The 15,890-nt window shown below is 42.1% G+C and overlaps 1 protein-coding gene across 2 annotated transcripts in view; it reads right to left on the bottom strand.

Annotated features, from left to right (window-relative positions):
* ADAMTS17 (ADAM metallopeptidase with thrombospondin type 1 motif 17) overlaps nt 1-15,890 on the bottom strand; it is a 119,660-nt gene that overhangs the window by 76,726 nt on the left and 27,044 nt on the right. For both annotated transcript variants that reach the window (XM_042475987.1, XM_042475988.1), the window contains exons 5-7: nt 14,909-14,992; nt 13,963-14,120; nt 7,225-7,268 (exon numbers count right to left, since the gene is read on the bottom strand). In XM_042475987.1, the coding sequence (XP_042331921.1) occupies nt 7,225-7,268; nt 13,963-14,120; nt 14,909-14,992 (286 nt within the window). The remainder of the gene's footprint in view (nt 1-7,224; nt 7,269-13,962; nt 14,121-14,908; nt 14,993-15,890) is intronic.

Genomic DNA, 15,890 nt, shown 5'->3' with positions numbered 1-15,890 from the left:
TCATACCCAGCTTCACCTCCTCAAGTGGTCAGTTGACACTCTCGCCCTGCCAATAATCCCAACTGTCAGTTCTTGCGGGTGGGAGAGCTGTCTTAATTTTATATTATGCCACATGCTGACATACATCCGCAGTCCTATCTGATCTGGAAAGAAAGAGCTGGCTAAGGCCTTGACCTCACTCATACTCCCTCTCAAAAAAAGTTTCTAACTTCATTTAGTGAAAATGCATGCGACAGCTTTTGAAAGGAAAAAAAAATGGCACGACAGAAAGAAAGAAAAAATACAACCCTCTAAATAAAAGCTCTACATTACATTTTGGCTCCCGCTTGGTGACCACAGAATAATGAGCAGGAGAACGGTGTTAGCTTGCTTATCTCGAGCATCTGCAACTTGAGGACTTTAATAGGCTTTAGAGACAAATGAGTTGTATTGTGTCATAAGCCAACTTGTCTTCAGTTTGAACGCACCATGTCTGATCCTTTTTTCCAAGAAGCTTTTTTTAAAAGAAAGTGATGCATTAAACAGTCTGGTGTTATGGTTATACTGACTTAACAGGTTGCTGACTGATGCTAGGAACAGGGGATATTTAAAAGTTTGGATGTGTCCTCTCCTATGCTTTTCAGACATAATTTACCATAAACTGTCCTGCTAAAACATACCAACTAGTCCGGTGTTTTGTTTCCTAGCAGATGCCTCTAGCACAGTGATTCCCAAACTTTGGCCATTTGGGTGTTTTGGACTTCAACTCCCAGAAGCCCCATCCAGCTTGCCCAGCAGTCAGGAATTCTGGGAGCTGAAGTTCAAAGCATCTGGAGGACCTAAATTTGAGAATCAATGCTCCAGCAATTCACAAACATGAATGGGTTGGATTCCTCCAGTTGTTTGACCACAGGGTTTGGTATACAGAGGCATACTAACTTTGCTCATGCACTATTTGAGAACAAGTCACTCATCTACTTGCATAGCCTATGAAATCCTTCCAACGCTGCCAGAGAGACAGACAGACAAGTGGAAGCCATGGCTTTCATTCCAGCTCTTGGGAATATTAACGAATGCCATCAAGTTTAAGTGACTTTTTGAGTGCTAGAATGATGTAGACTTCAGGATGCAGACCTGGGTCCCTGCTAATTGTGAATCCCAGTCAACTTCTCTCCCTCCCTTTCAGCCTGACCTACATCACATGGTTGTCGTGAGGATGAGAACAAGAGGAGAGCCGTGTGCATTATTGTCTTGAGCTCACCAAAGGAAAGGCATGCCCTTCAATGGTCCCAATATGACGAGGACAGCCCTGATTAATCCTCTACCATCCCACTTTTTAAGCTGCTTTCAAAATGTCCCAGTTTCTCTCTACTCCTCCCACCTTCTTACTTTGACCTCTGCTAATTTCAATTGCTGCAAATTCAATTCAATGTACAAATGTAGTTTGCATTCAATTAACTCAAAGGGGGAGGAAGAAGAGAGGGCACAATCTTGCCCTTTCCTCATGCAAAAATAAACTGCTGCAGCTTCTCCTAGCTTGAGTGTCACTACCCAAAACCAGGTCTGAGCCTCTAATTTGGTTAACAGAACAATAGAATCACAGAGTATGAAGGGTCTACAAGGACCACCTAGTCCAAACCTTTGCCATGCAGAAATACACAACTAAACACTCCTGGAAGATGTCCATGCAATCTCTGTTTAAATATTTCCAGAGACAAAGAATCCACTACCCTTCAAGGCAATCTATTCCACAGTCAAAAAGCTCTTACAATAAAGAATAATGTGAGTGTCGGTAAATTAGGCAGACAAAAGGAGGCAACAGCACCTGCAGAACAAAAGGCTGCAAAATTAACACTGAAACAATGTAATGTTCAGCAAGGCAAATGTTTTTCCAGCAATCTGTTCAGCTGCATACTTTCAGGGTCAAAATCAAAACTGAGTTTCATGCAACGCAACATACAAAATATGAAGCATCTGGGGAAAAATAATAATAAAAAGAGACAGAAAATGAAATAAAATTAAAACGCTCCAAATGATCAACCCTGATAATGTTTACACGGATCCCAGTTTGAACAGCTACCCATTCTGCACCGACTTTGCAACCAGGATTTGGAATGCTGTGTGATGGAATGCCTAACATTTCCCAACAAATCCTCCGGATTAAAAGCAGCATAAACAGCTCCCAGGCATACATGCACCCCCACAAAAAATTATGCTGAATGCGTATTACTCCTGATCCCGCCGTTCCAGTTGTCACCATCTCTTTACACCTGTTCAAACCTCGGAGAGAGCTGCATTCCTTATGACTGTAACACGCTGAGACCAAATCAGCCTCAAAGGCATGCCTTCCTCTTACAGTCCCACTAAACTGAACACACTCTTGTTAAGTAAAATTGATTTCTACCAATCCATTAGCTAAAGCTTGCAGCCTGAGGGGGAATAAAACCCATAGCTGATTAATATTCCTGGAAGAGCCTTCAACACCTTCATGCCCCATTGCTTGATCCAAAAAGTAAATGCAGCCATCCAAACACTGCTTTCTCACAGGCAACCATTAAATCTCACAGGCAACCACTCTCATAACACATTTATGGGATCGGTGAGTTATATTATGAAATCTGGCTATATCGCTATTTTACCAGGCTGCATCCGCAATGCATAGATAATGCAGTTTGACACTGCTTTAACTTCTGTGGCTCCATGTTATGCAATTTTGGGATTTGCAGTTTGTTGCGGCACCAAACTGACGGAGAAAGCCAAATATCCCACAAAAGTACAGAATTCCATAGCATGGATCCATGGTAGTTAAAGTGGTATCAAACTGCATTATTTCTTGCAATATGGACACAGCCTTCATTCTCTGAGTTTACTGCAATGTTTTTATACTGATATTGCTTTTAAATGTTTGATTTGCTTAAATGTATTTTAATGGTTTACATTTAATTGTTTAAGTGTATGAAACGTAAATGTGTTTTGATAAGATTTATTATTGATAAGTCACCTAGGCTAGGCACTAAAAAAGATGCTTACGGAAATAAACCCATTCTCGCTAGGGAATTCCAGAGCAGACGCACATCAGACCACAATAACTGCCCAAAGCTCTGTGACGCCAAAAAGAAAGACAGCTGCACAAAGCCAACACTTTCAACCTGCTGACCACAGAATAAAAAGTACAAACGCTCGACCTAATTCCCAATGAAGCAGATACAGAAACGGTGTCACTCAATGGGTAGATGACATGGGAAAGGAAAACCAAGTCTTTGCAATGCTGGCGACGGTTCAAACAATTTTCATGTCTGTATGCAGAAAGGGAAACAAAACACCAAGAACACTGTACCAAGGAACTGAGTACTAGTCAAATACCAACATTCTGTATTTGACACCTGCAGAGATCTTAAGAAGTGGCAAAAGGCCAATTGTCAAGAGGAATCGGAATACAGGTTTTTCTCTATGTTATCATTTAACTGGAATTTATATTTCCCCAATAGTGAAGCTGCTGAGTTTTTAATGCTCAGTACTATCTAAAAGCTCCAGGTTAGCAGCAATAATGTTCACCATACATGCATTTAATCTCTATTGTTGTTAACTGCCCTTGAGTCAATGACCTCAAACCCTATAATTCACTAAATGATCATACGGTAATTACGAACATAATGGAAAAATAGCCAACTTTGTTGGCTCTTTCACATAGTATCTCATTTTATTAATAAATAACTTAATAACTGAATTCTGGAATTGCGTTACCACTGAAAGTCCACCATAAACAATCATTTATACATGGACCCTTGCTATCCGCTGGAGTTTGGTTCCAGGACCCCCCATGGACACCGAAATCCATGGATGCTCAAATCCCATTATATACAATGGCATAGTAAAATGGTGTCCTTTATATACAAGAACTCATCGAATTCAACATGCCTTAATTTCTGCCTAAGCAATTCTCCATTTGAGTAACTTATCTTTGGCGGCATCCATAATGCATGTCGTCACCACTTTAATTGCCATGGCTCAATGCTATGGAATTCAAACTGGAATTCTGTGAGAGATTTAGCTTTCTCTGGCTGCATCCACACTGCTGAAATAATCTAGGTTAACACTACTTTAACTGCCATGGCTCAATGCTATGGGATTCTGGGAAGTATAGTTTGGAGAGACGTTTAGCTTTCTGTAGCGGAGAGCTCATGCCCTGTTTGTAGGCATCCAGCTGGACACAGAACTAGAACACTGGGCAAGAATAACATTTGGTCCCATCCCATATTTCTCTTATGTTCCTAGAAATTAAACTATAAAAGGGCTAACAATAAAGAAGGGAGGGAACATTGACGTCTAGGCCCAGCAAATCCTCTTTGGGCGAAAGGTCTCCAAGAAGTGTTTATTGAACTTTAGGTTCCTCAAGCCATCTTTTAATTCTGCTAGATTGTTTTGTTTTTTCCTACGCAGTACACTTCAGTCCTCACTGGACCTCTCCTTTAAAGCTCTGGCAGCATCCAAAAGTAATAAACTCCAGGAGATGAAATTCTCTCCATGGAACATCCAGCCTCCAGCTCTAACAGACTGAAGCCATTCTGTCCACATCTGCCTCCAAAGAGATTTCATGCCTCACACACACAGTAGCAGGGAAGGAGTCCAACCGCTTTCGCTGACATTTGTTTGGCGGAGGGTGCTTGACTGGACATCAGCTAGGTTTCTGCCTTGAACCAATTCAATTGAATATATGCATTGCCTGCTTTCTGCTCTCTGCAATATACACAAGATTTGCTTTAAATTATGGAGTGCAAATGCAGTTGCTTTCTTTTTTTTCTTTTTTTAAAATGTGTATTTTAAACACATACAGTATAAAGATATATAAACACATACATAACTGCAGACATATGGACCATATACTAGCAACACGAGACACTATAACCGACAATATTTCCCTATTTATATACATTTGTTGTTGTTGTGTGCCTTCAAGTCGTTTCCGACGTACGGTGAACCTAAAGTGACTCTATCATGGGTTTTTCTTGGCAAGATTTGTTGAGAGGAGGACACTAAGCTCATGGTGTCTACCTGCTGCAAAGGCATGGGGGGAAATGCTCTCTGGACCTATGGGTGGGGTGTCATAAATGCAAAAGAGGACAAGGCACTGCAAAATGTAGGACATTACCACATAAAAGCAAAAAGCACTAATGCAAATTCATGCTTCTAAGCCATGCTCAAAATGCAGGATAGTATGAAATTCCTCCTGGACTGAAGGTTGAAACTTAGGACATGTCCTGGAAAAGGCGGATGTCCGGTCACTCTGCCCATGCGTCAGACAAAATAACAAGAACCTCCAACTCTTATTCAATGCAAAAATAAAATATGGCTTAAGAGTAGACAAATGCCTGATTATAGTTCATCACTTTGTTCTGGCCTTGGAGAACCAATCTCCCTTCCCTCCCTTTCCCCTTCTCTCTTCTTCTTAGTGTATCTTTTGCTTCGCAGCCTGATGACAGGTTCCCTATCTCTCATACTATTGATGTGAGCCACTCCAGGAGACAATTATCTAAAAAAGCAAGATATATATATATCAAGCCAATAAGCTGAGTGCAGCACCATCCTCTCCTACAGGATATTAAGAGCTAGATACTGAACGCTCCCTGTTTGGCTCATTCAAAGACAGTGTGGCTGGAACCAAGATTTCAGTAGGAAATTTCAGAAGCTATTCAAGTCACAACAGGAGAGATATGGCCGAAGGCAGACGGCTGCAGCTCATAGACTGTTTAACTGGATCCTGTCAATTTCTGAACTGGATAAAAAGCAAGCCCTTCTGCATTTCAGAAACTGGAGAGAGGGAGGGGGATTCTCTCTGGTTATGCTGTTACAGTTGATGGAAATTGTATGCAAGGCTGTCTTTCCTCTTAAATCGTACTTTAGAGAGAGAGAAAGAAAGAAAGAAAGAAAGAAAGAATCCAGCTGTCTTTTGGGGCCAGGTAATCAATAAAGCAAGTACATGAAGTGCCAACAACAGACGCTTTCCAACACAAATGTGGTTGTTCTGCTTCTTGGCGTGGCCAGCACAGTCTCATCCCACAAATACATACCTACATATTTTCCCCCCATTTTTGAGCTCGGCTCAGTCATTATGTAACCTTCAAAGCTACCTTGGCAGTTGAATCCCATTCCCTCAAAGAGTCCATTCCAGCAAGGACAACCAGCCAAAATACAAATGCAAGCCGCCTGGTGCTGTTTTCCTTGAGCAAGCAGAGTTTCCAAGGAGGGTTTTTTTTTACTTTACCCCTGTGCAGAAATCTGGATTGTTGCATGTGTCTTAATTTATACTGCCTCAAAAGAGAACGTGCAGAAACACAGTGGCAACTGCGCACATTTCGACAGGCACCGCATGAACTGTTATCATGCCTAGGCTTTGGTGCAAAGCCTCCCACATAGGAGAATATGCAGCAAGGTCGACAAAAAAAGAAATGCTATATACTGCCCAGGAGTGTGAATGGTCTCCAATAGATGTATCTTAAACTCATAGGATAAGTAGGTAGTTGTGTACATTCCCTGGGGGAGAATGTACAGTCTTCATGTGATATAGAAGAATGTGAAGTCTGAAAATACCAATTGAGGCTGTATCTGCACTGCAGAAATAATGCAGTTTGGCACCGCTTTAAATGCCATGGCTCCATGCTATTGGAACCCATGGCGCTGGACAGACGGGCCCTATGGGGGGCCGTCGTCACATGCGAGGGCCAGCGCTTTCAGACGCCTCTTGCACATGATGAGGGCGTCAAAATGGTGGCACCCTGTACATACGGGTGCCACCATTTTGATGTAACAGACGCCTAGCGTCCGCATGTTGCGGCACCTGAATGCGCCACTGGCACACTGTGGTGTCACTGGCACGCCATGAAAAGAAGCTGCTTTTTGCGGCTTCTTTTTCTTGCCATCGCCAAGCCGCACAGTATATCCGCTGTGGCTTGCCAACAGCACAAACGGCACTGCCGCCAGACCGTCCTTTAAGGACAATCTGTAGAGCGCCTATGGCTTTGTAGTTTGTTGTGGCACCAGACAGAGAAGGCTAACTATCTTGCAAAATTACAAATCTCAAAAATCCCACAGTATTGAGCCATGGCAGTTAAAGCAGTATCAAGCTGCCTTATTTCTCAAGGCCTCAACACACTCTCAATTCAATGCAAAAAAAAAAGGCTGGTCCAAAATCTCTGTCACATGAAACAACCACACAGCGGATGGGATGCAAGATCTAGATTTACTTACCCACTGTATCACAGGGCTCATCTTTATGGACACAAAAATCTGTCCTAGAAATAATGAGTAATAATAATAATAATTAGGGAGCGTGCCATATGAATACTTAACATGCATCATATCAGATGTCATTGAAAATCACCTTCTACAAATTAATCCTGTCAATGTACTTATTTGAGAGCCAGCATAGTGTAGTGGTTAGAGGGTTGGACTAGGACTCTGGAGACCAGAATTCGAATCCACAGATGCCAACTTTCCAGCAACTTCCTTCTCCCTAACCCCAGCCAGTTTAATAATAATAATAATAATAATAATAATAATAATAATTATTATTATTATTATTATTATTATTATTAGCCCGCTTCTCCTTACGGATTGAGGCAGGTTACAATAAATAGAAATAAAAATGCATAGCGCAATATAATAATCAATACATATCCCAACAGAATAAACAATCAGACAATCCCCATCCCTCCACCACCAACAAAATCTTTTCCCAGCTGATGATTTTTGCACAATTTTGGGGCTGAGCGGGGAAGAAAGGAGGAAAACGTGTGAAAAACCAGTATCTAATATGCGTCAAGTGGAAAAGTGGAGCATTTTTCAATGAAAGCTGTGCAGCTTTGGGTCGGGACGGGGTTAAAAAAATGTCCCAGCAAAGCTGCAGGAACTTCATGGGTTTTTCTCATCCTGCACCAATTCCATTAAGGGTTAGGAACTCCAATTTCTCCTCTGCTCATGAAATTGGTGATTTCTCATCCCATCCTGATCTGGAGCAGGGACATGACAGATCAGGGGCTATTGACAAGATCCACTCCCTGCTTTTGCTGCAAAGACACAGAGGCAATCTTTTTCAGAGTTCAGCTAGGCAGATGAAAGGCCAATTTGCCCTAAAAGTGTAGCATCAATGCGTAACTCTTTAGTTATTCTGTGAAATAACTAAAAATGATTCAATGCAAATGTTTTTATCCTTCTCCCCTCCTGCTCCAAAATCTCAACCATCCCCAGACTCCACTCTCAGGACAGGGATTTAATTCAAGCTGAAACAAGACAAACCTCTAAGCGTCTATCAGTGCGCTAAAGGAATCCAGGGCCGCTTTATTGTGTCCGAATGCTTGAAATACAAGCCCCTTCCACAAAGCAGCTGATGACATTCTGCTCTTGACCCAGCTGGCAAGAGCACCCTTGCAGGAGTTCCCAGAGCCAGCTCAACAGAAGTTTATTTAAGGATTTATTATGTTATATAAACTGGTAAATCAAACAGATGCTTTTATTGTGAACTTTGAGTAAGTGGCGGGAGGCCACGGTTGGAAAAGCCTCTTCCCCTAAGGGGCTCGCTAGCTTAGCAAATACAAACACGGCATTTCTGCCTCTTGCACTCAGGAGGGACCACAATGATGACAAGGGGGCTGGTGGTTCCAGGCAATTCCCTCAACCCCCTTCCTCCCCTCCCAGGTCACCGTTCCACCGTGTCGAAAGAGCAGAGCCCCATTCGCCTGCCGGGACTGACTGCCAGGACTACAAAATCATCTTCTCCCTCCATGCCAAGGGTCCATCTGGGAACTCTTAAAAAGTCTCAGTGGAAAGGGAAACGTACAAAGAAAACGCTTGCAGCTGAGAACGATTCTTTACATTAGACGCAGTAAGGTGGTGCAGTTCTGGACTGCAGCCCTGCAAAACCTCCTTGAATGGAGAAAACAAGTTCTGCTCAACTGGGATGCTATTCTAAACTCAGAAACAAAGCTACATTAGTCTGGAAATATCCATATGCAAAGAGATCTTGTAGCAACTCAAGTATGATATTAACTGTGCGAAAGACATTGCAGCATGAACTACAAAATGGACCAAGTATATGTGTGCGCGCACGTGTGTGTTTGTGTAGACAAAGTGTACACACACACCAAGTATATTGGACCAACAATAGTCTGGAAATATCCATATGCAAAGAGATCTTGTACCCCCTATGATACTAACTGTGTGAAAGATGTAGCATGAACTATAACATGGACCAAGTATATGCGTGTGTGTGTGTGTGTGTGTGGACCAAGTATACACACACACACACCAAGTATATTGAACCGCGTGTGTGTGCGTATACCAAATACACACACACATATATATATGGACCAAGTATATATATATTCCCCCTATACTTACGTCAGTTGCTACAAACTGTGTTCAAGTGCAAAAGTCATTTGCAATCAAAAAGCTAAAGAGGAAGAATAAGCAACAGCATTTACGTTTCCATACCACTTCATAGTGAACTCATCCCTCTCTAAGTGGTTTACAACCTGTGTGTCAATTGCCCCCAACAAGCTTGGATACTCATTTTACCAACCTACCAGCTTGTATGTTCTTTCCCATTAATAACTTTGCCCATCTTGACCACTGATGTTGCTTAGCCACACATCTCCTTGTGAAATGTTGGAGGGTATGTTACAAAGCCGAAAACCGCAAAGGTTTGGGATAACTGAGGGGCTGCCTTCTCTCACACAGACCTGTTATTATCATCAGAGGGCCTCCTTTCTCATGCTACATCTGGCAGATGTGCCTCCAGCAGGAACTAGGGAGAGGGCCTTTTTTCCTATTGATGTTCACTCTCTGGAATATCTGTCCCTGACAAAGAAATCAAGCACCGACTTCTGTTGCGATTTCAACATATTTTGAAAACTGCTCAAATTCATTTTAACCGATTCAATGACAGCTGGCATTTCAACATTTCACTTGTGGCTATGGATCATAGTGTACAATTGCTTTTTAAAATAATAATTATATGTATTTGTAGTATAATTCTATTAATGTTTATCACTGAGTGAATTAAAACTGCAGTCCTATATCTAAAGTAGACTACAGCCTCCAAACTCTAGCCTACTTTCCTATCTTGTTGCAGAATTATTGTAGAGATGATAATGCACCCCATTGAAAATAGCGGAGGTCTTCCCTCCACAGATTTTTGAGGTTACAGATCTCAGATCCGTGAATTACAAGGGGCGACTGTGCTACAATCCACCCTTCTCTTATGTGGGGATCCGTTCTGGACCCCCCGCATAAAAGAAAGTACATGGATGCTCAAGCCCCATTCAAACGAGTGGGGCTCGTGCCTGCAGTGGCACAGGGGCGGCACGCGGGGTGCATGCCACGAGAGTGCGCCCCATTCATTTAAATGGGACACGCCGCCCCTTGTGTCCCACGTGCTCAAAGCCGCATATAACACAGGTGCACTGTACCAGGTTTCCCTAGACCAGCCATGGTGAACCCATGGCACGTGTGCCAGAGCTGGCACGCAGAACCCTCTCTGTGTGCACGCGCACCAGGCTTGTATTCAAATACAGATTTAAAAGACATCAATCCTGAGTCCCCTTGTTGAATGTTATGTAAACTGCCCACCACAGTTCTCTCAGTCCCCAATGCTCTTGTGACTTTCACAAAATATATAGTCTGGTAAAAGTTCTGGAAGGGGCAAGGCCCTGGATCTTACACAGGAAAAACAGCTGTGGAACATCAAGGAAATCAAGAGAGTAACTTTTGGTCAAGATAACAAATCTTTTCTAGGGAGTTTCTGTACATCACTATGGAATCCTTATTACCATCTGTATATCCCTATGGAATCCTTATTATAATCAAGTGTATAAAGATGGTGCACCTTGTCACAAGGAAAATGACGTCTCATTAAATAATCTTCATTATACTGGCTTTCTCTAGCCCAAGATTGGCAACCATGCAGTGCTCCAGATGTTGTTGGATTGGGAATCCCAGCAGCCACCACCAGCAAAGCCAACACTAAGAAATGCTGGAAGCTGCAGCTGAAAAACATTTGGACAGCTGCATGGTTCTCCATCCCTGCTTTGACTTGGACAGTTCACATAAGCAGAAGCAATGGAGTCGAAGGCTCTCATGGCCGACATCCATAGTTTTTTCTGGGTTTTTCAGGCTATGTGGCCATGTTCTAGAAGAGTTTATTCCTGACGTTTCACCAGCATCTGTGGATGGCATCAGAAGCAATGGACTTTGCAAAGATGATTTGTGTTTGCCTCCTATTTTGTTCAAACAAAGCACACTATGAGGAAATTCAAGAAAGTTATTTTTTAGAGGGTGACCCCAAATGGCGTGCTTCTAGTTAGAACAGGACAAATCAAAATAAAGCAACAGCCCTGTAGCTATTGAAAACCCAACTTCTGCTTTTCCTTGGCTTAGTCATTCCAAGCTGGACACACTCCTGCTTCCACATCCTTTGCCACTGGTCCATCTGTACAGTCTAGGGAGCATCCAGGGACACGCATGTACTTTGAGAGCCAATGTTTAAGAGGAAAAGAAAAACCCACACATATACAAAAAAACGTGCATCCTAAAATGCTGGGGTTTGTGTCACAGGAATCAATAGAGCCAAGCTGGGAGGTCTTCCAACCAACGCACTGTCCTTTTCTATGCCGAGGAAAGTTCAAACAGGACAGGGGGGAAAAAGGAAATACAGGAAGGGAAGGGCTGTGGCAACACACTGCCGGCTTATTTTGCAGGGTGGATGTGGTTTTGCTGAAGCCCAGCATTGGTACAATGCCCAGTTCTCTCACAAAATGAGCTAATCTTCAAGTCCATTATCCAAACCAGTGGCAGCTGGAGTTCCCCATCTATTATTACTACTATAAACCTCTCTATAGCCATCTAGTTTGGAGACAGTCCTGATGGTTTTCCTTGAGTGACCGGTTCCAACTGCTTGAAGCACAACATCTGACATTTCGCACGATGTATCAGTTCTGGGAGCTGACAGGAGAAATGGGTAAAATGCTCTCCTTTAACAGCACCCCCTTTAAAAAAATGTGCTTTAAAGCAAACATGGGTTGGCCATTGAGAGTTCAGAGGATCCAGTTATTCATCTGCTACATAATGGAACAAGCAATTTTACCCAAATTGTTTTGTGTGCTAGTCACCTGGTCCACCTCCATATATATATTTTGGCTTTCCCAAATTTGAGTAAGGCTAAGCAGGGCCTTTTAAACAGTGGCCGCCTCACTAAGGAAGGCGCACTAAAAGAAAGCTTTCTGCATGAGAAAAGAAAGCTGAAATGGAGTGGGAGAGTAGAGGCTTTCTGCATGCCTTTCCACATGCTGTTGTAACACTTCTGCTCTCTTCCATTTGACAAAAGGCATGCTTTTATGACCATCTCCTTCAGGAAGGAGAACAGAAGTGCTACAACAGCATGTGAAGAGGCAAGAAGAAACCCACAACTCTCCCGCTCCATTTCAGCTTTGTTTTCCGATGCGCTAATGCTCTGAGTCACAAGAAATCAGTTCCTTTTCAGTCTTTGAGGAATTGATTAGGATTTTTCTATCTGGTAAGGACTTTAAGCCCTGCTATTGTTCCTATAATCTGCTTTGACCTTGCTTTTATACAACTGGTTGTTTCATATTGTGTGTTCATCTGTTCCAACTGTAATTTGCAAGTTATCTTAAGAGTCTTCAGGGGAACTGAAAGAAGCTATTGAAATCTATAAAACAGAAATTGAGGGGGAGGATGATAGAGAAAGAAATACATAAGCATTAAAATATGTGATTCTATCCCCAGAATCTGTGTTTTGTCCTTGGAAACATCGAATTGTGTGTTCCTTAAAGACTGTACTAAATAAATCCACTAAATAAACACACATACAAAATCCTAACATTTACAATTTAAACTCAGACACAAGCATGCATGTGCTTTTGTAATGAATGTAAGCATGGTCAGAAGCAACAAGAAAAAGTCTGGCTCTCTTTCACTTTCTATGAACCTCTCTAAATGACAGACCTTCCCCAAGACCTTATCAATAAGCAAAAAGAAGTGATGAAAGGCCTCATTGTGTACAGAGTGGCTGAGTGCCCACGGCATGAAGGTGCAGACATATCTGTGGCTTTAAGAATCTCTTCCACCTTAAAAATACAAAGGGATCTTGTAGCACCTTTAAAACTAAGTATGCAAAAGAAGCTGTAGCGCAAGCTTTTGTAGACTTTGAGCCTGAACAGACAGGCCAAAATAACGCTGCTTTGGGTCACTTTGTATGTGTGTTGTTTAAATGATGCATGTGTCCTAAGAGGCTGGAAGCCACGCCAAAGTCACACTCCAGTCCTAAGGACTGGAGCACAGCTTTGGCGTAGTTTCTGGCCTCTTAAGATGCGTGTGTCATTTAAACAGCATACCTCCAAAGTGACCCCAAGCAGTGTTATTTTGGCCTGTCTGTTCAGGGCCATGGTCTACTTCCCATATCAGAGGAAGGAGACCAAGACTACACAAACTTATGCTACAACCTCTTTCACTCTGTTAGTCTCAAAGGTGCTACAAGATCCTTTTGCATACTGATATTCCATACTAGCACAGCTCTGCCTCTGAAACCCACCTTCAGTGTTAATGGTGGGCACATGTATCTCATCCAATGCCATTTCCGACCCAGCTGCCCCTTAGAGAAAGTAATGGTCCAAATGAGTCAAGAGAAACAGTCTGACTATAATCATCATTGTTGTTGTTATTGTTGTGTGCCTTCAATTTGTTTCCGATTTAACGTGACTCTAAGGTGAGCCTATAATGGGGCTTTCTTTGCAAGTTCCTTCAGAGGGGGTTTGCCATTGCCATCCTCTGAGGCTGAGAGAGTGTGACTTGCCCAAAGTCACCCAGTGGGTTCACATGGCCAAGCTGGGATTCGAACTCTGATCTCCAGAGTTGTAATCCAGCACTCAAACCACTACACCATGCTGACTCCTTTACACAGAATATAATTATTACCTGGTAACAAAGACAGCAGCATCCACTGGAGGAGTATCATCTCGTGCTCCCGGAACATGATTATTTCCAAGGTACTTTGCCCCACCAAACTCTTCATTTTGCCAATGGCAAAAGCTCTCCAGAGATCTCTCCCCATGGTGACCAATGGACAGCTTGGCCTTCGGGAAACAAATAGGAATTGAAGAGAGACAGAAGTGGGATCAACCCAGGTGGCAAATCTGCAGGAAATGAAGCACACCTTGGGCCATCAATAGAATATAAACCAAGGATCTTTTGTGTCAAACCAACATGCTTCCCCACTCTTTTCCCCTTGAAGTGAAGAACCAGCTCTATCAGGACCAATAAAGTTGGTCAAAGAGCAGTTTTGCAGGAGTATTATTATTATTATTAACCTTTATTTATGAAGCGCTGTAAATTTACACAGCGCTGTACATGCAATCTTTTTAGTACATCATGTCTTCTGTTTATACTTGTGCATTGAACAAAAGGACTGGATTGTCTGTAGCTTACCAGATCAACCGATAAAGCCATGCTCTATCATATATCCAGTATTGGGAACTGGAAAACCAGTGGAATCATAATCTACAATGTTCCACCCACGATCCACTAGATTTTATAAGATGTCTTCCAACAGATTTTTCCGTTCCTCTGTCCCTCTGTATTGACATTTTCCTTCAAGCTTCCACCAAATCCCTCCAGGCAAATTTAACCCAGATGGCCTAGTAAAATATCCTGAAATATCCTTTGGAAAAAAGGATATACTAAATATACTATAGTGGCCTAGAAGAGCGAACAACTGGACTGAGGGGTTTCGCAACTCCCAACTTGAAAGTATTGACTCCCCACTTTATTTAATCCATTAAGAGTAGCCATTTCAAACAGCAGCTTTGAACAAAATAAAACAGCATCGCAACAAGCTGAGTCAAAACGTGTAGCAGCAACTTACAGGACGTCGCCGAAGCAGGACAAGTTTAGTCACTCGAATATTGACTTTAACCCCAAGGCTCTGATGCTGGAACATGTTGTACACCTGAACAAAAGCAGCAATGAACAAATAAGCCCAGAATATATCATGCTACTGAATGGTGTTTTAAAAAAGCTTATGATTTAAAACAAGGAAGCTTCTTCATTCCCTCTGTGATTATTGTGCATCAGATAGGACAGAACTCAGCCCAAATATACTAATCCACAAGGTTCGGCTCAAACAGTCAGCCCCCCATATCCACTGAATTTTTATCCATGGATTCGAGCATCCACTGATTGAAATATATATATATATATATATATATATATATATATATATATATTCCAAAAAGCAAACCTTGATTTTGCCGTTTTATATAAGGGACACCATTTTACCACACCACTGTATTTAATGGGACTTGAGCATCCACGGATGTTGGTATCTACAGGGTCCTGGACCCAAACCCCAGCAGACACCAAGGACCCACTGTAACCGAAAAGGTGAAAAGCAGCTGGAAAAGTGGAACAAGAGAGGATTCATTGGGACTGTCCTTATTAGCTGCAGGGTTTTCAGGTCTCCAAGATCAAATATACTAAAACAAACAAACTCTCCCATGTTGCATGACATACACGAGGCACATATAAATTTACACACGTCTCGACTTGTAACTTTCATATCAATGGGGCAGCTTCTCTGTGAACATGTCGCTTCCAGAGGATCTGCCTATGGATATAAAAATCATCAGTTGAAATTGGTGTAAATTATATATGCTTGGCATATATAGGTGTACCTAGATATTTTAAAGAGTCTCCCAAAGGTTTAAAATAAATTATTCAGGGTGGGTTCTTGTTTTGGTTTGATTTTAAGACCTTTTAAAAAAGAAGCTGCTAAAGGAAAATATCCATCTTCAGGAGAAAATGAATGGTTGGAAACGATCATCAAAGAGGTCAAAGTACAGTTTTAA

The sequence above is a fragment of the Sceloporus undulatus genome, chromosome 6 (assembly GCF_019175285.1).
Source record: "Sceloporus undulatus isolate JIND9_A2432 ecotype Alabama chromosome 6, SceUnd_v1.1, whole genome shotgun sequence".
NCBI lineage: Eukaryota > Metazoa > Chordata > Lepidosauria > Squamata > Phrynosomatidae > Sceloporus > Sceloporus undulatus.
Note: the sequence above shows the minus strand (reverse complement) of the source record. Positions and strands in the feature narration are given on the sequence as shown.